General features: G+C 36.2%; 3 protein-coding genes across 3 annotated transcripts; 1 reads left to right on the top strand and 2 right to left on the bottom strand.

Moving 5' to 3' along the window:
• Nucleotides 1–1039: 1039 nt before the first annotated feature.
• On the bottom strand, nucleotides 1040–6078 carry LOC103980389 (V-type proton ATPase subunit E). The gene is made up of 6 exons (XM_009396783.3): nucleotides 5868–6078; nucleotides 5082–5182; nucleotides 3680–3863; nucleotides 3116–3312; nucleotides 1693–1792; nucleotides 1040–1286 (listed from the first exon to the last, which is right to left on the bottom strand). Exons 1-6 carry the CDS (start codon nucleotides 5967–5969, stop codon nucleotides 1251–1253), a joined length of 720 nt encoding a protein of 239 aa, XP_009395058.2. The 5' UTR covers nucleotides 5970–6078; the 3' UTR covers nucleotides 1040–1250.
• A 1049-nt stretch (nucleotides 6079–7127) lies between these two features.
• Nucleotides 7128–11113, bottom strand: LOC135635806 (transcription termination factor MTERF4, chloroplastic-like). Its single transcript, XM_065147160.1, has 2 exons — nucleotides 9715–11113; nucleotides 7128–7603 (listed from the first exon to the last, which is right to left on the bottom strand). The coding sequence occupies exon 1, from the start codon at nucleotides 10899–10901 to the stop codon at nucleotides 9744–9746; it is 1158 nt and encodes a 385-aa protein (XP_065003232.1). The 5' UTR covers nucleotides 10902–11113; the 3' UTR covers nucleotides 7128–7603; nucleotides 9715–9743.
• Nucleotides 11114–13108: 1995 nt separating this feature from the next.
• LOC135637224 (hydroxyproline O-galactosyltransferase HPGT1-like) lies at nucleotides 13109–24215 on the top strand. Its single transcript, XM_065149777.1, has 12 exons — nucleotides 13109–13411; nucleotides 13519–13582; nucleotides 13737–13786; nucleotides 13889–14082; nucleotides 15199–15262; nucleotides 15339–15411; nucleotides 16918–17041; nucleotides 19950–20037; nucleotides 20131–20181; nucleotides 23346–23417; nucleotides 23547–23659; nucleotides 23895–24215. Exons 1-12 carry the CDS (start codon nucleotides 13314–13316, stop codon nucleotides 23915–23917), a joined length of 1014 nt encoding a protein of 337 aa, XP_065005849.1. The 5' UTR covers nucleotides 13109–13313; the 3' UTR covers nucleotides 23918–24215.
• Nucleotides 24216–26139: the final 1924 nt, after the last annotated feature.

The following is a 26139-nucleotide window of genomic DNA, read 5'->3' as shown; positions in this document are numbered from 1 at the left end:
CTCTCTCTCTCTCTCTCTCTCTCTCTCTCTCTGGCTATATGTAATCCCGCAGCAGCAGCACTCCCGGCTCGTGGTTATTCTCATCATCTGGTGCAACTCCAATGGAAACCTCGGAAGGAGAAGCACCGACGCTGTTCCGCTCTCCCCTCCTCAGCCCAGCTCGCGCCGCCACCCAGCTCTTCTCACGGGTCTCAGCACGTGCTGCAGGAACCAAAATTATCTTCTTGTTCTTGGACTTTGGAATGTACGTCTTCATTGTCATAGTTGCAATACTGTCGCCATATTGATGTCGACACGGCTCTTTCCAACTCCATGTACATATCGACATTATATTGGAAGTCGTTGTATTTTTCTCACATCTAATAGTAATAAGAACAAGCTAAAAATAGCATTCAACAACTTATTTTTGATAGTTGTTTTAGGCCTCTAGAAATGAACTCGTTAGGTATATGTCTTAGCTATTGTTTAAGAATTTTCTGCTTCCGTCTTCTAACTCTTATTTTCATTTAAATCCCATCATCTACAAGCAGTTGCAGCTCCCGACTTTGGTACCAAAAATTTGCTGATGCAGTAAACGAAGAACAAAAGAAAAGTGTATTTTACTCTCTCTTTTTTCTTGCAAATAAGTTCAGCATTTCATTTCAAAGAGACAAAAAAAGATGCTAAATGAGGTTTTAAGCCCTCTCCTCAAAACTATTCCAATTCATAAGTAGGTTATAAAGAATAGCTATTTTACCTAGTCGTTTTTTTTTTCTTTTGTTGGTGAATGCCTGCTTAGTATATGAATAAATTACCTGATCCATGAGAAGAATCTGTTCCTGCAACAAATTGTTCAATGTCGTCCAGCATGATCCAAGATGTCTGATTCCAACTTCATAAAAAACCTTGGGCCAATTTGGATTCTCTGATCATCACTTTATCACCTACTACCACAATATTGTTGTAATTCTTTGTTTCTCTTGGAAAAAATAAAGCTGATAATTGGTAAAATGATCAGTTTTCAGTTTTCTAATCCATAATCCAGCATAATGCAAAGAAATGACACCAAAATATTTGGTCCAGCGACCATAAGAAATACAATACACATGTGAAAGTCATTACATTATTGGATGAACAAGTATCTCACCATTGAGTGATCAAAGCACTTAAATCCAGACAAAGCAAAACATATATAACTGCTCTAGTGATGGATAAGCCATCTCGCATCTCTGAGGCAAAGGATACATGTAGCATCGATTACACCCATTTGATCAAGCAACGACCTGGCCATAAAGACTCTTCCTTATCTGCGATCAACAAGAATTGATTTAGCAAACTGCCAAAGCAAGTGCCGTCCCATTAAATTAGATCTGACAATAACAAAAGACAATCTTGGAAAGTGTGGCCTTCATGGAGAACAACTGCGTGTTGCCACGAGAACTTGACAAACATGACACCAATGACATGATAATGTGATGAGTGTTAACACAAAACTAGATTAGGGTTGAAAGTTGAAACAACCATTAAATAGTCTTAAAACTTGCTAAATAACCTGCATGAAACTTGGCTTCAAAATCAACAAAGTGATGATATAAAATTTCCAGTATATAGTGATTCCACTTGAAAAGACATAAAAAAACTTGGTCTTCCTAGGCATTCACCTCACGAAAATAAAAGAATGCACAGGATGAACACGTGAAAATAAGTGAGCACCTCAGGCAGTTTCTTGCGGAAGGCAACATCCAGTCTTGCATCAAGTGTATTCTCACAAACAATCTTCCCATCTATAGAAGCCAGGACGACACCGCCAGAGCTGAATAAACAAACCTTCTCATCAGCATAAATCTTTTACTTGGTTGTTAAAGCTTTCAATAGACAGATGGTGATCACAAACTCAGTCTCTCTCAAATATAAATGCAAAATGACCTCAACGAATAAGAAACAAAGAATCTGTTAAAGACTGATCATTGTGTACTCTTCAACCTTGAAAATATGAACCATAATAATTGAGAAGTGCACAAGATTGTTGCATACAGATTGAAATTATGACCAGTGAAGTTACAATCAAAACAGTAGTTTCAAACACCAGATTTGGACCCAAATATAACACAAGTTGGATCATATTAACTTTACATAAAGCCCTGGCTAACAGAACTGCATGATATAAGCATGCAGCACACATCAGCTTCTGAGGTGGAGGATTACACTCTGATAATGAAGGGAATACAGAATAGAAGGATTATGAAACTGGAACTCTTAGCACAATTGTGGTGAACGGGTGTCTTGTAAATATGTCTCTGGAGATAGAACTCGAACGCTACGATAATAGAGATCCTCGCAAATGGGGCACTAACGAGAGATGGTAAGTACAGGCCAGAAAAAGGGTAAGCACTACCTGTTGTGATTAGAATCTTTAATATTGCCAGGGACTAAAAAGGTCAAGTCTGATTGGAAAGACAATGGAACAAAATGGGTAACATATCTAAAAATTGGATTGCAATAAAAAAACCACAAATGGGTAAGCTATTGAAAATACAAACAAAAAGGTTTCAGGCTTTGAAATAGTGTATCTTTTGGCCCCAATTTGAAGCCTAAGTGTCCCTGCCATTTGTTATGGAATAGTTCCAAGTTGGTAGATAAAAAATAAGATCAAAGTATTAAAATCCCAAACCAACATACAATAGACTATATAACTGGCGCCTAACATTATTAACATCACCTAGAACACCTTGTATATAAAGCTCCTACAAGATATTAGAACCAATGTTATAAAGAAAATCATTAGTCACAATTTGGTTACCATTATTGATTTGTTTAGTCTGACCCAAATTCATGCACAAGATTGTGCAAGTTTAATGTTGAAATGTCTTCTGGATATCTAATATATCACACATGGTTAACTATTCAATATAGGGACACTGAGCAATCACTAAAAGTTTTAAGGTATCTCAGAGCTTCTTATTGTTTAAAAAGACACTTAAGAATAGAAAAAGACTAAACATTTTAAACATCCAGATGACTAGGACATTTTATAAGGGTAGGTCTCATCCTCATGACAAATTGGTTCAACTCCTCTGAAACAGCTGTAAATTTGATATCACTAGAATTTCAAAACACTCCATGGACAGTGAATTACCAAGAGGGACCATGAGCATGGTGGTGGCTCGGAGCAGGTGGCAGGTAGACTTTGTGGTCTATGATGATATCTGGAGGATGAACATTTGCTTTAGCTGCATAATCCTCTTTTGCTGATTCCAGAGCGGACTCCACAAGATGAGCATCATCTTTACGACAGCGCAAGAGAACAGCCGGTTCTTTCAATCTCAGCAAGCTCTGAAGGGATAAATATTTCAGCTTACGTATATAAGTTTGGGATATTCAGACAATATTGCTATATTGATCAATAAAAACTATCACAGTTTAACATAAAGACATGAAGCAAATGGTGTTTGACCATTCACAGGAAATCATAGAAATCTCAGGGAGATAGTCACAGCGATTGCCATATCACATCTTTGTTTAGCTAATTGTAGGAAACATTTTATGACATATACATCATCATCTAGATTGAAGAATTATGCCAGTTACACCAGTTCCATCATTCTATATCCCTATGATTCATCACTTCTGTCAGTATATATTCCCAATACAATGGTGCTATCCTGTCAGTAACTAGAAGAAAAAAAATGCAGAAACCTACCTGAACAATGAGTTCTTTCAAAAGGTGTTTGTATTCATGATCATGGTGGGTGACATTCAGGATATGATGATGATGGCTGACATTCAGAAGCTCCTTTGCAGCATCCTCTTTCATGGAGTTGACTAAATCATCTTGAGCTTGAAGAACTTTAATACGAGATGCATTCAGCTGCATAGAATATTCACTGTAGAAAACAACAGGGGAAACTGTCAAATCACTGGTTATGACCATATAGATAATATACCTAAGCAATAGTGACTTCGAAAAGAAATCCATCTCGTATAAGTTAGTTATAGTGTGTACATACTTGTATATTGTGTTTTCTTTGTTTATTTCATAAACAAAAAATAGACCTGACAGTGAATTGGTGTGTTATTTTAATTGCATTAGTGTTCCCATCATATGACAGCTAACTGGTAAATTTATGCCCAACGTAGTAGTCAGTGGTCACCTATAGAACATTCAGCTTCTCTTTCTCTATATACAGGTGGTAAAAGACTAATGGAGTAAACATAAATTCATATGAATTATTATTTGATTAAGCATTGAGTATCTTGCAACAAACCACATTCTTCCTTCATAATTTGACATCCTAAGTTACCTGAAAAAAAAATTTATTTGCTTAACAACATAACAGAGCAATGTGAAGTTAAAGTTTCAAATTTTGAAGGTATATTGTGATAATGATTAGCAATCTCATAAAATTCAAGAGGAAGAGGAAGAAGTTTCAAGTATCATTCATTTTGAGCTTTTATGTGGTAAGTTTTGTCAGACTGCCAGCTCTGTGCTGCTGGCTATATTGGTTCACTTGACCTTTGCAGGTATATGAAGCAATCACTTGAATTCACCACATTTATTTATGATTTTATTTTTGCCCCTAGGGAAGCTTTGCATCTAACAGCTGAATGTGGATAATTTTTGAATAGTTTCATGCCTTCTTCACTCTATCCTTAAATAAAAATGCTTAGTGACTATATAACCACAGACCTATACTTGCCAGCCATGGATAAGGTGAAGTAGCTCCAAGAAAAAGGAACAAAGTTATGTTAAACAAACACAAAGAAAGATGATAAAAACATAATGAACGCAAGGAATGAATTTTTCCCATCCCTTAACAAGGAATCTTCAACCGAAATTAAAAAAATATCATTCCATAAGTACAAACATAGTTCAGTTTGGAACTAAATAGTTCATTTCATCCTGTACGAGAATCAATTTCAGAACCAGCATACTAAAAGATAAGTAAGTTGCAGTCTTCCAAGATAATTATCAAACAAAGGGTACAAATCTACGTGTAAATAACAAATCGCTCAAAGAATCGCTCAAAGAAGATTACGGATCAGAAAATTGAGAAAAAGTATGCATTAGAATAAAAAAAACAAAGAAGAAATATCTAAATTACATTTTCTTCCGAATTTCGACTTGCTTCTCTTTTCGTTCATATTCCTGCCTGATCTTCTTCTTTTCAGCTTCAACAAGTTGCAGCTTTTCAATGTTAAATTCCTAGAATGTACAAGAGCATGGAACACACACTTTAATTTAACCCCCCAAAGAAATAAGAAAATCGTAAATGTCAATATCAAAAGAGCAGTGAATGGAAAATAGAGCTGCAACGAAAATAGTACACCTGGCATAATTATCCATACCAAGGCAACACACAAGACTACAATTTCATCATAAACACAAAAGGTCCTGTAAAAGGATTCCACTACAAATAAATCTCTGACAGATGTGCGATAGCTTTAAGTGCAAGAATATTGTTTATCTAAATCGCATCATTTTCAGCTTCATCAATATCACTTCCAGATTCCAAAGTCGTATTATTTTTTCCTTTTATTTACCCTCAAACGAAGTACTAATATCAAATAAACTCAAATCCTTCATCCAAGCATTTCCAATCTGAAAGATAAAGCATATCTTATACGTAATTTACGTTCCATGAGGTAGAAAATCCCACTTAAGCTGGTTGATCTTATAAAAATTGGGAGTGTACTCCACTCATCGATTAATTCGAACATAAATCTCTTACTCTAATAAAACCCCTCTTCTTTTCTAACTAGAACTCTCCCTCAATCGATCATGCCCGAAACAAGAGCAACGACGGGGAAACCAATCGAGAACCTAAGAAACTGGGTCGGAAAAAAAAAGGGAAATCAAAGGGCAAAAGGGGGAAGCGCGATGTGAAGACCTCTTCAGCGGAGATCGAGATCTCGTTGGCCTTCTCCTCGGCCTCCTGGCGGATGAACCGCACCATCTGCTGGATCTGCTTAGAGACATCCGCGTCGTTCATCTTTCCGATCCGGCGGCTACCCGATCGACCAGGGATGGGAAGTTCCAGATCAATCGATCGATCGCCAACGACGCGAGAAGGGAACAGCGACCACGCACGCCGCGAGAGAGCGGCGATGTCTGATAAGTCCGTCGAGTGACCAAGATAATGCTCCTCTCCAACCACGCTTACAACGAATACTATATATTTCACATCAGAACCGTTCATTTTCCATCGGCCCACTTCGTTAACTGTCCAGATCGATTCCGATCACAATTGTAGAGTAGAAATCGGACAGAATCCTGACTCTTTTAGGGTATTTTTTTTGCCTACTCGTTTCTAATGCCCAAGAATCAACCGGTACCATCATCAAACACAACAGGGTGGGTCCGATGGGACCCGCATGTATTCTTCTCCTCTTGTGATTATATTTAACGCCTTGTCGTGAGATCCGCCGCACCGTGTTCCGGAGTGGCCGTTGGATAGAAGATCGGCTGATGTGGCGCTGCCTTAAGATTCGTGAAAGTCGGAGTGGCCGTTCCGATCACCTATTGAATGATGTAAATATAATTAGTATCCACGAGGCACGTGAACCACGTGAAAGCAACACGTGACGCCGCCCATGGGCCGATTGGGCCAGTAGAGGAGGCGAATTTTGAGCTTATTATCCACCGTTATGTTTATAACATGAATTTCCGAAAAAATATTTAATTTTGAGAAATTTTATAGAACATTTCTATCTATCTCTAAAAATCGACAAGATTTAAGCTGTAATAATACGAATTTTGTTCGAAAATTGAAGTTGATTTCTAAACCGAAAACAACTGAACTCACAAATTCCTTCCAAAGTTAGCATATAATTTTAAATTTAACTAAGCATATAATTTTTTACATATAGTTGACCCCAATAATTGAAACTTACAGTTTTATTTTTATTGTTGTTGCGTGGATAATTTACTTGCAAATTCAAATGCTTAAAAAAATTTCTAGAATTTTTCTTTTCTATTTTTCTGTATTAACTGTCCATGAAATTTATGTAAAAAATATCTTCAACACTGTAAATTAGCTACCAAATCAGCAAATTTATGCTGGCAAATATCGAAGAGACCAAAGATTATTCGTGCCAGTCTAGTTAGAATCTCTTCTGATAAAATCTGCTTAATTTGCTGACAAATGATCTAAATCAGCTAATCTAAAGTGGTCATCTAAATAAATACTATATATATGTAGTTCTACAGGTTGAAAGGATCTCAGTCCTTTTAAAGACAAAATTCCCCACAAAAATTAACAAAACTTACAAAGAGAATTAGTCTTTTTGCTACTGCAAGAACTTTTGTTAGAAAACATCTCCATCCAGCAACTAGATGCCTTATCCATCAACTAGTTCTTAGGCAGGAAAGTACATATATAATTCTTTGCTGATAACAAGTCAAGCATTTGACAGAAAAACATTTCTACGATGATCAACAAGTATTAGGGTGCAAATCCTCTATGGCGTCTGTTGATCCTGACGACTTGACGAAGATGAAAAATTATCCAGAAAATTCCAATTTCTGTCACAAGAGTAACCAGTGCTTCTGTTTAATTTGACAGATTACCTAGCTGCAAAAGATGCTGTGACCATCATTTCTCCAGGGCCAATGATGCATCAAAACCTAAAAGAAAGCACAAAGCAAAAGAATTAGCATGCTACAATGCCTCAGGGAAGATTATTTTGATTTATTTGTCCAGAGACAACAATACATCAACATGTTAATAAAACGAACACACCGAAAGACATTCAGATATAGAGCTGAGACTAGCTGCTATAAAACAACAGAGTAGCATATAAAAGAATCTGGCGAACAAAGGGCTGCAATTAAATTCCAGATTACATGTTGCTATTTGGCAATAAATTTAGAGATGCTTGATAGTCACATTGAAGCTCAAGTATGTAACATAAAAACAACCTGCACTTGACTTGCAGATCACCTTTTTGTCATATAGCTCTTACAGATTTGACAATAAGAAGATACCCAATACAGGATGCACAAGAAACATACAGTAGCAAATGCCAAAAAAGTTGAAATTTTGGATTTTCATAGTGCATAAACCACTATAACTACATATCATAAATATAATTAAAGATTCAAACTGTCAGAAATATATTGACTCGAGTTTGACTGTGGGCAAAATACATTTTGGGAAGGTTGAAGTTGGTATCATATGACAGTGGAAAAAATACATTTTGGGAAGGGTGAAATTGATTTACAAGAAGCCAGCGAGTCTCATTTCTCTTTCATTCCTGAAGACTGGGCAATGGCTGAATTTTGCCTATAAAAGTAGCTCCTAGAATTATATTTACTTTCCCAATTTGTTCAACATAGCCTTACTATTGTAATCGAACTAGCACACTGCATATGCCAACCTCTGGACAGTAACACCTGCTAGAAGGGCAATTTCTGAGAACACTGTTAATTCACTTCATTTGCACCAAACACTCTGCAAACCGAGCTAACACCCACGTATTTTGGATTGATAAGAACATGTTATGCTCAATTTGTCCAAGTCATAAGAGGAGAGGAAAAAATCATCCAAACATCAGTAATACACAGAGCAAAATAATAATACTCATTGCCAACAATTGAAAAAACATCCCATCAAGTCACATCATTATTAATATAGTAAAAGTCTAAATATAATTTTATTAGATAATCAGCTAAGGATTTCACCCAGCCGGAACAGAACACTTCTTCAATCCTAAGCTCCCTAGCTATGGACCATCTGAAATATGTAATTTTCAGCTCGCTAGGGATTATCTTAGTAGAAACAGGACGTCAAGAAATCTAATCATGTGTCACGCAATCAGGTTATAAGAATCATAATATGAAAAGGCAAGCATAAACTAGAATAGAAGATCTCATACTTTCTTCATGAGAAAAGCACATCCAGCAATGCGCTTAGCTGTAACAGAACTTGTCCAACCACTCGGGATGAAACAAGCTCCTTATAGATTAAGAACTCAATCCATATCACATTCCAAGCTATTACTTCATTACTCGAATGGAATGGTGCACCACTCACAATGGTAGAAACACGTCTACAATCTCTTGTCATCATGTTGGAAGACTACTAATCCCATTCGAAACTGCCTACTAATGCTGTCAATCTTGTTCATCAAACTAATCAATTAAGAAAGAGAACAAAATTTGACAAACAAAATACACAAAAAGAGGATGATACTCGACATCATTTCTCTTTTTTGGGTTTTGGATTTGGATAGGAGAGTAACAAAGTTATATAAAAGGTGACCGACCCTTACCCTAAATCAAAAGCCTCATCCTCCACCTAAAAATCACTTAAGCTTCCTATCCAGTCATCCAAAAGAATCCTACTTCTTATCATTTCGAAAATTAACCAAATATCCATAGCCAAATCAATTAAAACATTTAGGTGTCGAACAACCTACATAAGTCTGATATCTTCCAGTAGACTTAAAACAAACAGGACAAGAATAACAACCACATCTACAGAAAGTGATTATCAACAAGCAATTAACTATATCGGCAATATCATTGCAAATCTTCTCATCATTCTTCATTTTCTTGCTACATGTGTCCATCCAAGTTCATCTTACATTCACAAAGAAAAAAAGTAAATGGCAGGAATTATTTGGTTGCAAACTGCAAATTAAAGTTGAATGGCAGGAATCACACTACATGGATGCAAACAGTAATGCAGACAGTGGAAAATTAGAACCTAGAAACACAAGTTTCGGGTACAATACCTTGCACCATGCGTTATGCACTTGCAGGATCAAAGAGCAGTTTGGTTTTTTGGGGCTACATTATACAATTCAATGAGTTCTGGATACTCCTTGTGGCGGATGACGAACCTCTCCAGATATTTCTTCTCTGGATAAAACATGTATGTGTTCATTTGGAGGTTACCGATGTGAACTCCCCTTGACTTCAGGCCCGTCAATATCCGATACCTTGGAATCAACCTTTTCTCCAAACTAAACGACAAAATCCGTGGCCGGCGAGCAAGATAAGACGGAGCGCATCTGGTTTCATTTACCAAGAACTCCATCTTTCTCTGCAAACTCTTTAAAGAAAATGCCACAAGCGAAGGAGCCATTCTGAATGCAGCAAGGAAATCATCCTCGGACCACCCGAAACCCTTGAAGAACTCCAAGTGAGCCTTGAAGTTCTTCTCGGAGACGCCGTTGAGCACATTCAGGGTCGGGAGGAACATCCCTGAGGTGCGAGCTACTCCCAAACCCTCGACACGACTGATTAACGCCTTCAGGGTTTCAGCCTTCTGGCCAATGAGGAGGGGGCGGTACCGTAGGATCATTGAGAGCTTCTGATCCGTGATCCCGAAATCCCTAAGAAGCTCAATGTTAGGCTGGATCTTCTTCTCGATGCTATACCCGAGAAACCACCTGTTTCTCTTGCATACCTTCACCAGTAAGTCGTTGGACCCGAGGGTGCCTTGCCAAAATTGGATCTTGGACAAGACGTTCTGGAGTTTGTTTCTGAAGACGAGGTTATTCGAGATGACGAGGTGGGTAATGTCGGAGCAGGAGAAGCCCAGATCCTGCAAAGCTCGGAACTTTGGGGTCAGAGTCTTCTCCACGTCGAGGAGAAGCCACCGGGGGTTTACAGATAGGACCCTTTTCATCTGAGCATTATCAAAACCGTGGCTTTTGAAGAAGCCAAGGACGGAGTCAGGCTGATGGCGGGATTCGATGCGGCCAAGGAGCTTCGAGGCCTTGGCCGCCTCATCCGGATCGAAGCCACAGGAGCTGACCAGGTATTCAGCCATGAGGCTGCTCTGTGGAGCCCCGGAAGCGGCGGAATAAGAATGGGTTGAGAGAAAAACGGCAGCATCGGCCGGACGACGGCGAGGGATGAAGGCGAGGGCTTTGAACAAGAGAGAGACGTACGGCGGTCTATTCATCAACGTCATCGTCGTCTACTTCTCCTTCTTTGTTTGTATGTTCCTTCTCTTCACCAAAACCTAGCGATGGTGGTGTTGCTGCCTCCGGAGGAAACTGGCCGGAAGTACTTGCATCCGAAACCCTAGTAGTGCGTCAGTGCTCCAACTCTTTTATCCAGTCGGAGATTTTTGCGACCGCAGGCCTCTTTTTCCCCAACAGTACTCTATCCAACAATAGAGTGAGAAGAATATATCCATTGCCGTTCTATTTTATTGGGTGTCTTTAGTATTTGCATGGAGTGCATCGTGGAAAGCTAATTCTTGAATATATCATTATATTTTTTTATTCTTATTGGATAATTTTACTAAAAATGTTGGTTTATGTGCTTAATTAATTATGTTATATGAAGTGGCTTATGAGCCATTTGAGAGGGCGGCATGTTGCAAATTATTCACTCATGTCCCACATATTATCCAATGCATCAATTTTGTGAGTCTTTCATTCCCACATATTGTTGTTTGAATTGTGATAATTACATTCTCATTTTAATTATAGAGTGGAATCACATTTTCCGAATTCATAGGTTTTAGCCAATTAATTCTTATTTACTAAATAATAAATATCGAAATTAATATAAACATAAAAAAGCCTAATATCATAAACAAAAAAAGGTAAAATAAAATAAAATGCATATTATATATCAAATAAGATAATAAAAACTAGAAAATATAACTATAGAGTGTATTAAAGTAATTAAACCAACAAACAATATGTTCTGCAGCATATTGCAAACTCATACAAAAAATATAACGATAATAACATAAAAATATTGAAGGCATAGAACAAAACACTGCAATATAGTATCGAATGGTACCGCCCGATATGGACGGTACGTACCGGTCCGACGACATACTGGTACGCGGATCATCCAGTATCGTTACAATGCTACAGTATTATACTGTAGCACTGCTACAGTATTATAGTGCTATATTGAAGCAATGCTATAATATTATAGTAATAAAAAATAAATAAAATTGTTCGGTACATCGGTATCGTACCGTACCGAGCTCGGATGGAAACGTCGGCATGATACGGTACGACGAACCTTGATACAAATGATATCAATATATAGTATAATTATATGAACCAAACATCCCAGAGTATTTGTTCTTTTTCTTTTTTTGAATTTCAATTTTGATCTCAATTTTTATTAGAATAACAAACCAAATGCCACCTAAAGAAATGAATGCATATATAGACTAATGAAGGCTTGAATACAATGAACAACAAATTTTAAGCAAGTTTAAAACAAACTCAGAGGAACAACACAAATATAAAAATGCATATACACTTAACTTCTCAACATGATTAGAGATTTTTTCTTATTTAGTTTGAGAAAGATTGATTTAGATTGTCATATTAATTTGGAAGAGAATTTTCGATATTCTTATGGACTGGTCTAATTATAATATTTTCAATAATACTAAAAATATATTATATAATGATATTTTTATACTGCATTGTGTTATAATTTTTATAGTGTGTTATAATTTTTTTTATATACAATTAAAAACATGATAACAAATACAATTGATTTATACTATAGACGCGTCCATATGAATAAAAAAAGACTAAAGATATTCAAAATTTTCTAAAAAAATCATACAAAATACTACATTATAGTATTATTTCAGAATCAATGGCTTTACAGTAGAGACCATAATATCTTCAAAACCTAAAAAACTTTCTTATTTAGTTATCTACGTTAGTTACTATAATTATACTGTTAATTGAAACTCTAATTTGCATTAATACACTCTAAAAACTCATTAAGATATACAAATATTACCAATATTTTGAGTGTTTTAAATATTTATATACTTTTAAACTCAAATAAATTAAATCTTAATAGAACAAACTTTTAAACTCCGTATTGTCTTTTTATACGGTTTGGAATTACTAATATATCTAATCGGGAATGAATCCTCGTATATATTGCATGATTTCGACACCCGACCCGTTAATCGGTTGGAATCCGATAACGATCAGATCCGATTCTATACTTAGGTCCCTTTGGTTCTCTCTTATGTTTGTCGGATTCGGATCTACTTGGATTCGACCCGGTAATGATACCTTCGCTCCCATGATGATGATGATGATGAGCTCGACGACTCCTTTCTTTCACCTTGCGATTGCAGGCGACAAGTCGTTCTCCTCTCAGCTACCCCAAACAAATTATATATATATATATATATACATAGAGAGAGAGAGAGAGAGAGAGAGAGAGAGAGAGAGAAGCCGATTGCATCGTGAGAGATCTGAAGGAAGAACCCGATCGATGCATCGACTCCGCAATGGAGGGAAGACACTGACGAGATCTGCTCGACCGCGTCCACTGTTCTGATCTCGAAGGAGGGTCAAGACGCAGAGCATCAGCAGCGATGCAGAGCCGGGGATCTGGTCCCCGCCCTCTCTCCCGAATCTCCTCCATCATGCTGTCGATGTTCGCCACCATGGCTTCCTTCTATGTCGCCGGCCGGTCTGTTTCGCCTCTCCTTATCCATCTTTGAATCAATCTTAGGGTTTGAGTTTATTGCGGACTCGAAATGGGAGCTTGAATTAAAGCCCTGATCTTTCTTTGTACAGTCTTTGGCAGGACGCGCAGAATAGGGTTTATCTCATCAAAGAACTCGATCGAAGGACTGGGCAGGTTCTTATTCTCTTTCCTGCATATTAGATTGTGTTCTGACCTTTTGAATCTACGTCAGTTTCGTGAAAATGAGAATCATTGTGTTCAAAGTTTCGATTTTGGCTCATGGTATTAGATTTGAGGAAGCATGGGATTGATTATGCAAAAATTTCAGGGTCAGTCTGCTATTTCCGTCGACGAGACGCTGAAGTTAGTAGCCTGCAGGTGAGTTGCTTTTAGATTCTTGTTTCGGTTCAATGTGGCCCAAGTTAGAGAAGTAGGAAACCAAATTGTGCAGTGATTAAATGCATAGATTCTGTTGTTCAGGCACCAACAGAAGAAATTAGCTGCACTTGAGATGGAGCTTGCTGCGGCGAGACATGAAGGTTTTGTTGGGCAGTACTCTTCAGAGACCAATGGGACTTATTCTAGGAAAAGGCTGCTGGTTGTTATAGGAATAGTCACAGAATTTGGACGGAAAAAGCATAGGGATGCAGTTCGAAAATCGTGGCTGTCAACTGGTGCAGTACAAGCCCCTTTTTATTATTTTTGTAGTTTTTATTAAAGTAATGCATTGATTGGGAACATATCATTTGTTTTAGAGTTCATTTATCATGAAGTGGAGAAACCTACCTCCCTCATTAGTAAGTAATTGAACTTATTCATGCAAATGCTCACATAGAGACATGCTTATACTCCGGGACTATCCTTCAAGAAGTTGGTCATCTCAACTGAGTGCAATTTGGTGGTTGTGGTTAACTATATGTGATAAATTCTTAGATGTTCTGAGGTATAACATTTGGCTGTTAGGAAGGTTGTGCGAAGATTATTTTCAAAGGCTTTTGTGAAAAAAGGTTCAAGATACTTTTGTCTCGTTCAACATAAGGTTTTACTGTAGTATCATGTTAAGCTATTTAGTTATCGTGCCTTCTTTCTCCTAAGAAATTTCTGTTTCTTGGGTAACTCATGATGTTCTGCTCTTCTTGATTGTGCTTATCATAAAACTTATAAACCATCTCTTTTTTAATTTGCAATTACTTATAGCAATTCTGAACATTATGAGGGTGCTAGCTAGCTTAGGGGTTTGTCAGATCATCGCAAGGTCTTGGAATCAAATCCCACCTACATCACTTAACTTTGCAGGAAAAAGAAAAATTCTGAACATTGTCACCTTTGTTGTCTCGAATAGACATACAAAGTAACTTTGACTTTCATAAAATCAGATGAAAACCTTTCTTCCAAGTTTATGTTTGATGGCATCCAATTGCATGGTGATAGTATTTCACAAACAGAATGTCCAACAATTTAACAATGGAGTATCAATTGAGCCATCTCTTCTAGGCATATCTCGTGAACATCCCTAGCTTTGTTGAGGATGGTGGGAACTCAACCTTTTCGAAGAGGATATCTCAAATAGTTGATAGTTTTGCTGATATATATGTACTTGTATGACATATTTATAAAGTATGAAGTGATAATGCCTACTTGTTTTCCTAGAAAAGAAAAAATACTCATGTTTTTTTAATTCTACATTGGAAGTAAAAAGCATTGTGTTCTTTTAATTCTACATTGGTGATGATGACTCTTTTGAATGCTTTGCCTCTCTGAGTACCGATCATCTTGCATTTTGTTCCCAGGTGCAGCAATGAAAAAATTGGAATCAGAAAAAGGTGTGGTAGCACGATTTGTAATAGGACGAAGGTAATTTTGGATGCATCAACAATGTAGGAACATCTTATTAGGTTTCTTATTCTTATTGGATCTTTTTTGCTTGTAGTGCAAATCAGGGAGATGGTTTGGACAGAGAGATTGATGATGAAAATAGTCAGACAAAGGACTTCATTGTTCTCGTATGTTTAACTTCATGTTGAACGTTTAGTCTTCATTTTTTTTTTTCTATTCTTGTTTGGGGATCTTTGCAGTATAAAAATAAATAAATGTTTTTTTTATTTTCCTAGTTACACTATACTTTTGACTCTTAGTACATTTCCTGCATGCCAAAATTCACCATATTATTGTTTTTTTGTATTTTTCAGTATAACTGAAATTGTTAAACAAGTTCCATTATATTATATTAGCACCAAATTTGAACTTGATGGAGAGAGCAGAAGAAAGAGAACAATAAGCTATAAGCATGTAACAGTTTGTTTTGGCTTGCTGCCTGTTGCCATATAAGGATCCCATGAGATTTAATGACATGGAGTGTACGATAGAATGGGAAGTGCTGGCCACATTCATTCACATCTTATACCCCTTGTTTACTGTATACCAGGTTTAATCACTAATATCACTTTAAGTATGTGTCATGTGATACTTGGTTTTGTGATATTAGGCCTAGAGACAGAGGTAGACCAGGGAGATCAAGGTTGATACAATTGTAAGATTGTTCCTTTGTGACTTGGGAGATCAGGGTATGAGTCAGGAAACCTACCAAAGGTAGGGCTGCGTACATCAGTGCCCCCCATACATCACATTGACGGGAGCCTCGTGCACTTGGGTATATCCTTTTTAGATCTAGAGACATAGGCAAGGATATTAGAAGGTACTGTAGTTGCAGCTTTTACTTCAATCAGCTCTGCAGTCAAACTATTTGCAGAGTTGTCATGATCAGGAGACCAACCTGGTTTCTGAGATGTGATTCAGCCATCCAGGTCTGGATCTGTATAAGGTTCATGGCTACAAGAGAAGCATTGTGATGTTGTTTGAGGTTTTAGATGTCAGTAGGACTGATATGCAACAGCCAATTTCAACCAGGTACTGGAATCGAAATGTATAGCTTGGTACCATTACAATTACCATTCATTTTTAATAATTTTATATTTTATTAAATGATAGGTACAGGTTGGTATATTGCCCGATTGATGTATTGGTACCATACCGGCCTAATAGTTTCCAAAATCAGTATCGGACTCGTATTTAAAACCTTGATATGAATCTTTATTATTGTTAAAAGTTTGTTACATCTGGATGGTTCTTATCCTTCTTTATTCTTATGGTTTCTCTTCTAAATTCTAACCTAATACTTCTCTGTCACCATTTTGTTTATCTGGCTTCATGCCTTGTTTATTATTTATTTTCTAATTTTATTTTGGTTCACAGTTTCTCAGTATAGTGTACTATTGGTTATGTAGTAATTAATATTACATAAATGGATATATTTTGAGCTATTTGAGTTTTCATGTGTTCTTTGACATTACTTTCTCAATCTTTCATAGGTGATCTCTAATTCTATTGCTACCTTAAGATTGCATAGAACAACACCATCTGCAGTATTTAGCTGAAAGTTCAGATGAAGTCTTATTAAAAACCTTTATTTTTTATTTTGAATTCCATGAAAACATTTTAATTTTCAACAGGATAATCATGTAGAAGCTTCAGAAGAAGGCCCAAAGAAGACAAAGCTGTTTTTAGTTTATGCTGCAGATACCTGGGATGCTGAGTTCTATGCTAAGGTTAATGATGATGTTTATGTTAATATTGGTATGTTTCTTCAATGGAGCATCAAATGATCTACCTTGATGTTATGTTTTGTTGAAACACTTTGAATTTATCAGTTTTAGTAACTTATAGGGAAAAATTTTTACGGTTGCTTAAAGTTTGTATCACATCTGCATTTGATTTGTTGTTCATGTTGTTTTGTCCAAGGAATTTGGTACCTGATTGACAGACATCCTCGGTTAATTCGTTGGCAGGAATTGTTATTATTATATTTGAAGTATTGAGATCCTTTATGAGTAGACTATGTGCTGCACTGAACTTTATTTTACTTGGCAAGAATTGTCATATGTAGTCATCTCTTTTTGGTTAATAGTTCAGTTGTGTGATATTTTACTTAAACATTTTCTTTTTCTAGCATAAATTTTAATATTGTTAAAAGAAGCATTGGTGAAATAGAATTAGCCACATGTTATCTTTTATTAGAGTTGTATGCTTGATGTGACTATGTTTCTCGAAGGTTAGTTTAATTAATCCTATCATGCTTTTATCAGATAGTCTTTTGTTTTTGAAGTAAATGGAGAAGTTTTTCTTTGCAAATCATAGCCTTATTTCAGCTACAATGTTCTCTAATTTTCCAGCTAGTGGCATCAACATGCTTGTGCCTTTGTTTTGTTTCGATTTGATTTCTGGGTCTGAAGGATACTACTAGAAAAGATAGAGGTAGCTTGGTGCAGTGGCATTCGTTGGAAGGGAATAGCAGTAATAGATGTGGGCTTTCATGTGTATCTTTATGGGGACGCTCCAATGTGACACCAAAGAATTTAATGAGACAGAATAGGCAAGTGTGCTTTGAGAACTAGCTAATTTGATATCCAGTATACTTTTACGACCTTTATGCTCTTTGTCCTTTTGATCTGAGATGTGGACACCTGAAGCATGGGCTTTTGTCACAAATTTGTTAGATGTTGCTTGCTATATGCTTTGGTTATACATCAGCTCCTTTTAGTTGCCTTCCAATCAAGGCTATCAGGCTAAAAGACACTTTTTGGATTCCCTGCCCACCTAGAATGCAATATTTAGCCCTGCTTTTGGCTTGCCTTCTGATTAATACCTCAGTGTGACCATGGGCTCAATAAACTTTCAGAGAACATGTGATGTCAACCATTTCCATTTGCAAATGGAAATTTTTGTACTTGTGTCATAAAACAAATGCTTGCTTCGACTTAAACAATTATCTTTCTACTAAATTACCTTAAGGTTCATTCAAAGCAAATCTAATTCTGTTTCTCTACTGAACTTTGGCTCAAGAACTTAATGTTCAAGAATCATTATAAAATTAACCATGTTGATGCTCAGAATAGCTGATGCTTAATTTGACATAAGTATCTTTCAACTACACTTTAATGCCTTAGAGTTCTCATTTCATGTTAGTTTTTGAAAAGAAAAGAGATCTCATTTCATCATAATTAAAGCTCATCCCTGCCTGTTCCTCTATTGGACCTGACATCTAATTCATAGTTTGCCAAATTCACATTGGGATTAGGATAGATTCATATTAATTTAATTGGAATCAGGAAAAAATATTCAATTTGGATCGATGAGATTGGGAACACCCATGAAATTGTTTTATATAATATTAAAAATTCTTGGAAGTAGCAAATCATTAGAGAAAATACAAAACAAAAATAATGGGGATTAATTTGTTAAAAAATATCTATGGGACATTTTTGTAAAATAAATATTAATCATATTATACAATAATATCACTGTAGTAAATAACTATTACATTATACAACGGGTGAAAGACTTGTCAACTTGCTGCTTGGGATATAAGGTAATGCAAAGACATAAGGAAAAGAGAGAGCACCTTTGGATTTGGGATTAACTTCAAATTCTATCACATATATATTCCGTGATAGGTTCCCTATATTTTAAATGGTTAAAGCTACCCTTTATCCTCCTCTTTCTTCTCCATATACCTTTGCTCCATGCCTTATGGTTGTTGATGATGGATAATTATGCCAATGGTGGTAAACACTAAACAGTAAATCCAATAGTTGTAAAAAACAAGCACAACAGTAATAAAGTCTTGTCCTTTATTTTACAATCATATTTGTTTTTTTTTTTGTCTTTCCTCTAACTCATTTTCTCTTTTCTTATACTCCTGCTCGTCCCCTCCTTTTTTGTGGTATATCAAATTGTCTAGAATTGCTAATATTAGGCAATTTTGGTTGATTCAAATCAATTCAAAGAACTATAAGGCTGAGAAGTCGATTAAACTTAGATTGGCCTTAGTTGATAATGTTAAAGATTGGGTGTATCAAAGTGGGATTAGTTGATACTTGATACCACAAACTATCTAATAGGAAAATTTGACCTTAATGTTTTAGTTGTTACCAACTAAAACCAAACTTTCTCCAAGATGTGGTGGGCAAAAGCACCCACTAGTCCAGATAAAGCTTTGTGGTCTGTGCTACCTCATGTGGAACTGCTTGTACTGTTGAAAAAGATTTTGGCAGAATAGTTTGTTCTTGTATTTAAATGGCATCCTAATGATGGTTGATTTTAGAACTTCTAATTTTTGCCTATCCTTTTTAGATTAAATTTTCATACTGAGTAAATCAGTCAGACATTCTTAAAAGAGAAATTGTCTGTATTAACTGCATTGGTGTGCCTATATGCTCATTATGGGACCTCTCAAAGCAATCAATAGGCAAATCTACCAAAAGTCTGAAGAAGTAAAGAAATTTTTTTTTTACTGGGAATTAAGTATCATCACCAAATGTCATCTGAATTGTTCTCATATTAATTGTACCTCTAATTAGCATATCATGGTTGCTATTATGTGTAACAAGTTCTAATGTTGGCTACAATAACAAATCTAATGCAATTGCTTGGTGGATGTGCCTCCTTTTCATTAATGATAATCTTTAAATCTTGTTATATTTAGATGCTTTGGGAACAATGCTTGCATCACACTTGGACAAGCCCCGTGTTTACATTGGTTGTATGAAATCTGGTGAAGTTTTCTCTGAGTTGTAAGTTTATTGGAACACAAGCACTTGGTGCTACTTTTTTAAAGATAGTCTTGATGCTTGATTATGTTCGCTAACTGCTTATTTTATGTCTAGGAGTCACAAGTGGTTTGAACCAGAGTGGTGGAAGTTTGGTGATGGAAAATCGTAAGTGATTCTTGTATTTCTTTCATATTTATGTTATGTTGAATGGTGCCTTATGTTCATCTGTATCAAGTTTTAATTTGTTTACACAGTTGTGTGGATAAAAATTTGCAACTAATCCTAGATCTGATTTATGACCCTGTTCGCCGATGGTTATCCGCTCAGCAGCTGCATGGTAGTTGCACTCTGTAGCTGTCAGTTAGAAATGAGAAAGGATATTAAACTTGGTTGTTGGCATAGTTATCAAAACTGAATTGGCTATCGATTGGGTCATTGGATCGCTGACTAGATTAGTGGGTCAATTGGTTGGACCACAAGTTTAATAAAAAATAATTATTAATTTTATTTTTTTATTTTCTCTTTCTAATTTTGTTTCTCTTCCTTTCTTTTCTTTTTTTCTGTTAGTTAAAGTTTTTCATGTTGGACTCATCAAATCTACATTAACTTTGAATTGCTTGTCACACAATGGAATGAAATAATTTAGACCCTGAGGCAATAAATAGGTGACAACCATGATTATTCAAGATCATCAAACAACAACATCAATAACAACAAAATCGTAAGTCTCAATTATTTGAGGTCGGCTATATGGATTTTTTGCCATCATTGAGATCTGTAAAAAGGCATATGCTAAGTTAACTTTAGAATATTCACATCTTTATTTATAGTTTCTATTAAAGTTTTTTTTGCTATTCCTCTACATTTTCTCATACCACGAACATCAATCATTTCACTTTTTCTAGTTATCGCATCCTTAGGTCTCCTAAGCATATGTCTATACCATCTTAAATGATTCTCTCTCATCTTATCTTCTATCGAAACAATACCTAGTTGTTCACTAATGAAAATATTCATTTTCTCATCTTTCCTAGTAACTCCACATATCTATCTCAACAATATAAAATTTTTGTATATGTTGTTTCTTAATTGCCTAACACTCAGATCTATAAAATATTGTTGGTCTCACAACTGTCTTATAAAATCATCAAACTACTATAAGAGAATTGGAATCTTTTTACTATCATCACCAATCAATGGACATAAGTACAGAAAAAAAGGTGAACAGAGATTCCTGTCATTGTTCTTAGAATGCAGAAAACAGGGATGCATCACATTTAAAGTAAATTAGCCACTAGAAGTAAGTGGTGAAGCCTTTTAATGGATGATGAAGATGATCCATGCCATCTTACCTCTGTCTAGAGGAAACTTCGATTTATGCTGCATTTTGGCTTGTAACACCAGGATATGACTACCAGGAATATATGGAAAATTGCATGCATAGAAACCCATAAACTTGCCTTCAACATCTTCCAATGATTCATATCAAGAACCTCAAACTTCAATTTATGCTGCATTTTGGCTTGTAACACCAGGATATGACTACCAGGAATATATGGAAAATTGCATGCATAGAAAACCAATAAACTTGCCTTCAACATCTTCCAATGATTCAGATCAAGAACCTATCTTTCATTACATCTTACCCTATAAAAGAAGCTAGGAAATTCCTAGGGAAGAGATGCTGAACTAAAGTCTTTCCAAAGCAGTTCTGAAACCATATCTGTAGAGGTCTCCATATATGAAGTTCTAGCTAAGGTTCTCAATTTCGGTTTGTATCGGTGTACCGAGTACCATACCGAGGCATACTGACGGTATACCCAAAAAGAACTGAAAAACCTCCAAAAATACATGGAGGTAACGGTCCTAAAATACCAGGGCATACGGATCGGTAAGCCTCGATAATAGTGGAAATCTGGGGCGTATCGATTGGTACACCTTGGTAACAGTCGAAATCCAAGGCGTACCGACAGGTATGCCTCTGTAACGGTCAAATTTCGATAATTGCTGCTCGGTACAGACCCTATATCACCCGATATAGGGTCAAAACATTGGTACCGCCCAGTAGAGGGCGGTTCGCGTACTGGTATCCTCTCGGACTGGTATGTACCGCCCGTACCAGGCAGTACACATCAAAATTGAGAACCCTGGTTCTGGGAAATATAAACAATACTTTCTTCTAAGTCTTTTTTCTTCTCTTCCCTCTTTACAAACTACTGCATTGATCGACTCTCCTCTTATGTCCTTCTCCTGCTTCTTTTTCCACTTAGTAAGGACACTATATGATTTCTAAACTCTTAAGGCGACTCAAAGGTTATGAAATTTATTCTATCCTATCTGAAGTTTCTGATCAATAGGTGATCCTTTCTGTATGTTTCTTGCTATATCATCTACTTGAAATACATTCTTCTTTTCTTCTACTAATCAACTGATGCTTGTGAATTTCATTGTTGGTATTGATTTCTGATGTCTTCTTTTAATGAGACCTGATCGTTTGTGGTTTGACATATCTATTCTGTTTTCTCATTGTATTTTGTCATGTTCATTTCTGTTACTGTTTATTTCTTCTGAATTTCGTTATATTTTTATTGTCTGTTTCTTCTTGCCGGGGTGCTCTTGTGGTTGGTGGGTGAGCTGTGGCTGCTTCTGTTGCTTTTCACTCATTTTCATTAACAATTGCAGAATATTGTCGGAGACTCTGAAATATGATCTCCCACCTTGCTCATTTAGTTTACAGATAAGCTTGACATAAATGTGCAAAGGTCCACTTGCCTCAAGGTCTGAATCTGCTGGATACATTCTGATGCTCGTCATTGTGTAAGCGGATGCCTTCAGGAATTGTGTTCATAGTCTTTAGTTGCATGATACGACCATGCGGAACCAGATATGCATTTGCAAATGGGCTTCAAGATAGATCTAATTGATATATTTTTTTTTTGGGTAACAGCTTTTCTACAATGGCATAGTTTCCACTATCTTTTTGTTCTCTGAACTGCAGCATGTTGGCATGTAGCAGTTGGGAAGGCCTTGACTGGTGACACTTAAAGTGTGTTGCATAGCCACTCAATTATGACCAACAAAAATTAGTTTCCCTTTAAAACATAATTGGAATATATGAAGTTAAATGTTTGGTAAAGTTAATGCTTGACTAAGTATTATGCAGAAATGACTTTTGTGCCTCAATAAATTTATCCTTGATATGAGCCATTCTGTGCTGCAATGTGGATTTTGCCACTTATGGTAGCATTGTTTTGTTATTTTCTTTTTATTTTCCATTGTGATTATGTTTTTTCTGATGTCACTAAATTTTGATTCATGTTGATTAACAGGTACTTCCGTCATGCTTCTAGTGAAATGTTTGTAGTCTCCAGAGCTGTTGCACAGTTTATTTCCATCAACAAGTATGTACATGGAAACTATCAAATATTCTCTCTTAGTATATTGATAAAATTGGCAATGATATATCCTCTATTTAGCAAAAGTCAGGCTTATTACAGTTGGAGTCAATCACCTATTTCTTTGAATGCTAGGTCTATTCTTCGCACATTTGCCCATGATGATGTCAGTGTTGGATCATGGATGATTGGTCTTGATGTTAAGCATGTTAACGAAGGAAAACTATGCTGCTCATCGTGGTCCTCAGGTTTGTCTCTGCATTAGATTTGTATCTTAGTTAACAGCATCCCTTTAATTGTCCTTGGAAATTGCACATGCTAGTTTCCGCCCTGATGCAGTAAAACTCTGGTGCCAGTCTACGGAACAAAACCTGTTGGGGCCAACCCGCAATAGCTTGCTCTTGCTTTAAAAAAACTCATCTTACTTCCATCAGCTTCGAGTAGCTAAGTTTTCTATGAACTTTGTTATCTTGCACTTGTCAGGAGCCGTATGTGCAGCTGCATGAAGATTCATGCCCTGAAGCCGTGTAGGAACAGTGTTAACTGGGAACATGAGGATGTCGAATCCGCTCAACCGGCAAAAAGACAATTGGCGCTGCAGCCACCACAAACAATTCTTTCCATCTTGAGAAGAGTTGGTCTTCCTTGCATAGGCGAATGAATTACTAGGGTTAGGGTTTCTTTGAAGATTGAGAGAACAGGGTCTTTTTTGGGTCCATGAAGCATCAGTGTATTTGTGCCCATCCATGAAGGACACTCACCATTCTTTTGGCAAATGAAATGTTCTTGTTCTTTTTGTCAGGAGATACCATGCGTTGCTTCCATTAGCGATATGGGGTGGTGGTCTGCGTGCTCTGCTTTGATGTGAAACTTAGTGGGCTCGACGATGAAGAGGGCGATATTTAAGATATTTGATCATTGTTGACAATTGTTAGTTTGGTTTTTGATATATATATATATATATATATATATATATATATATATAAAGAGAGGTCAAAGGTGGGAAAAGATTGTGTTGGAACAACTTCACATGATAATGCCATTCTTCACCTACCAAAAAACAAATGTGCAACTCTTTTATTATTATTATTATTATTATTATTATTATTATTATTATTATTATTATTGTTAACATCACATAAACAAATTAAGTCGACTTAATTCGTCTTTCTAAACTTATCACATTGAAGAATTAAGCTCTTAATATAGATTACGAGGTAAAAGATCTCAAAGTGATATCTGATTTGGAAAAAGATAAGCGACGAAAATAGATTCGAATCAAAGTCTAAATATCTTAGCAAGACCTCAATATTGACTTGAAAGGCTTGAGTTTTTCATGTTCTTTTGTATAAATTAATTGATGTCAGAAGTGTGTTGGACAATATCTTTTGGATGTTTAAGTCTAAAAAAAATATATTCAATATGGGTTTGGAAGACCCTAATGGTGAGAGAGAAAAAAAGATTGCATCATAGCATAGCTAGAAGAACATCTATTTAAATCTTGGAATTCTAATTCGCTTGGGTCAGAGAAATATATTCTTCCTATCATTTTCGACTCAGAAAAGATCTTTCCACCTCGTTGGCCAGAATCATTTGCCGTCTCAATTATTGACTTCATTCTTCAAGTTGTTGGCAGGATTCAAGTTTTCCCATTCACTCCAATCGAGGTTAGCTCATTCCTATAAATATAACAAGCTCCCACTCGTTCTGACAACCTCATCGCTTTAAGGTTCCACCAGGCATTTATGGAAGAACAATGATCACCCTGGACTCTGTTGCTTTTCTTGCAAGTCCAGAAAAGTTCTGTTGTAAGGTCCAGGAAAGGTGATGAGATGATCCACCAAACTACTTGCTTCTATTGTGAGATACATAGCATCACAGAAATATTTGTTGATCCCACTTCCAGCTTTGTGTTTTATGTAAGTACGAAGAAAGTTCAAAGTCTATAATCCACTGAGATTTCTAATGTTCATCCAAGACTTTTGTCTCTCCTTTTTGGTGTTGCTATCAACATCTAATCAGACATAAAAATTCTGCTATCTCAATTATTCCAATGAACTACATTGATCATTTAATGAAGTTAAGAGTATTTCATTTATTTATTGATAGTTTCAGTAAAATCCTTTTGGGTCTTCCTTCACTCACCATTATTAGTATTTTATCGAATATACAGGTAATTGTTCTCGCAAATAAAAACGATCAAGTAATTATATACCTCCGCGTTAACATTCTAATCTCGACAACACAATCTTCTAGTATACCATATATCTTAATTGCTCAACGTTGGATTAGTAGAGGATCGTCCCTCTAACATAAAAAATTTCATTTAAAATAAAAGGTATCATATTGATCAGCAAAAGACTATAAACTAAAGGAAATCAAATGAATGGATAACGACAATACTCTGGTCTTGGAGTTGCAGTCCATTTGAACGGGTCTTGTTCTCGTCATCTAAATTGCCAAAACTCTGAAATGGACTGCCGCTTTTTCATGCATAGAATAATCCCCTATTCCCATTGTCAGATGAAATTGAGGTAAGCTTGATGCTGATTCAGCTCTTGTTTTTTTCTGCTGCTGAAACCCCAGCATCCATTTCAGATTAATGCTTCATCTATTCTATTCTTGTTCTTCTTGTTTCTAAAGCGATGCTATAGATTGAATCTGTCAAATGGTTCATGGAAGGTTGCTCACAGTCTAATTTTGAGTCAGAAAATAGCAGTCAAAATTG

This window comes from Musa acuminata, chromosome BXJ3-4, assembly GCF_036884655.1.
Source record: "Musa acuminata AAA Group cultivar baxijiao chromosome BXJ3-4, Cavendish_Baxijiao_AAA, whole genome shotgun sequence".
NCBI classification, from domain to species: domain Eukaryota; kingdom Viridiplantae; phylum Streptophyta; class Magnoliopsida; order Zingiberales; family Musaceae; genus Musa; species Musa acuminata.
The sequence above is the reverse complement of the archived record's forward strand: the minus strand, read 5'-3'. Positions and strand labels throughout refer to the sequence as shown.

Coding starts and splice junctions, on each gene's coding strand:
- LOC135637224 (XM_065149777.1), top strand. CDS start 13,314: ATGCAGAGCCGGGGATCTGGTCCCCGCCCTCTCTCCCGAATCTCCTCC. Junction 15,263..15,338: donor CGATTTGTAATAGGACGAAG/GTAATTTTGGAT, acceptor TTTTGCTTGTAG/TGCAAATCAGGGAGATGGTT. Junction 23,660..23,894: donor CTGCTCATCGTGGTCCTCAG/GTTTGTCTCTGC, acceptor TGCACTTGTCAG/GAGCCGTATGTGCAGCTGCA.
- LOC135635806 (XM_065147160.1), bottom strand. CDS start 10,901: ATGACGTTGATGAATAGACCGCCGTACGTCTCTCTCTTGTTCAAAGCC.
- LOC103980389 (XM_009396783.3), bottom strand. CDS start 5,969: ATGAACGACGCGGATGTCTCTAAGCAGATCCAGCAGATGGTGCGGTTC. Junction 3,313..3,679: donor TGAAAGAACTCATTGTTCAG/GTAGGTTTCTGC, acceptor TTATCCCTTCAG/AGCTTGCTGAGATTGAAAGA. Junction 1,287..1,692: donor TCCGCAAGAAACTGCCTGAG/GTGCTCACTTAT, acceptor TGTTGATCGCAG/ATAAGGAAGAGTCTTTATGG.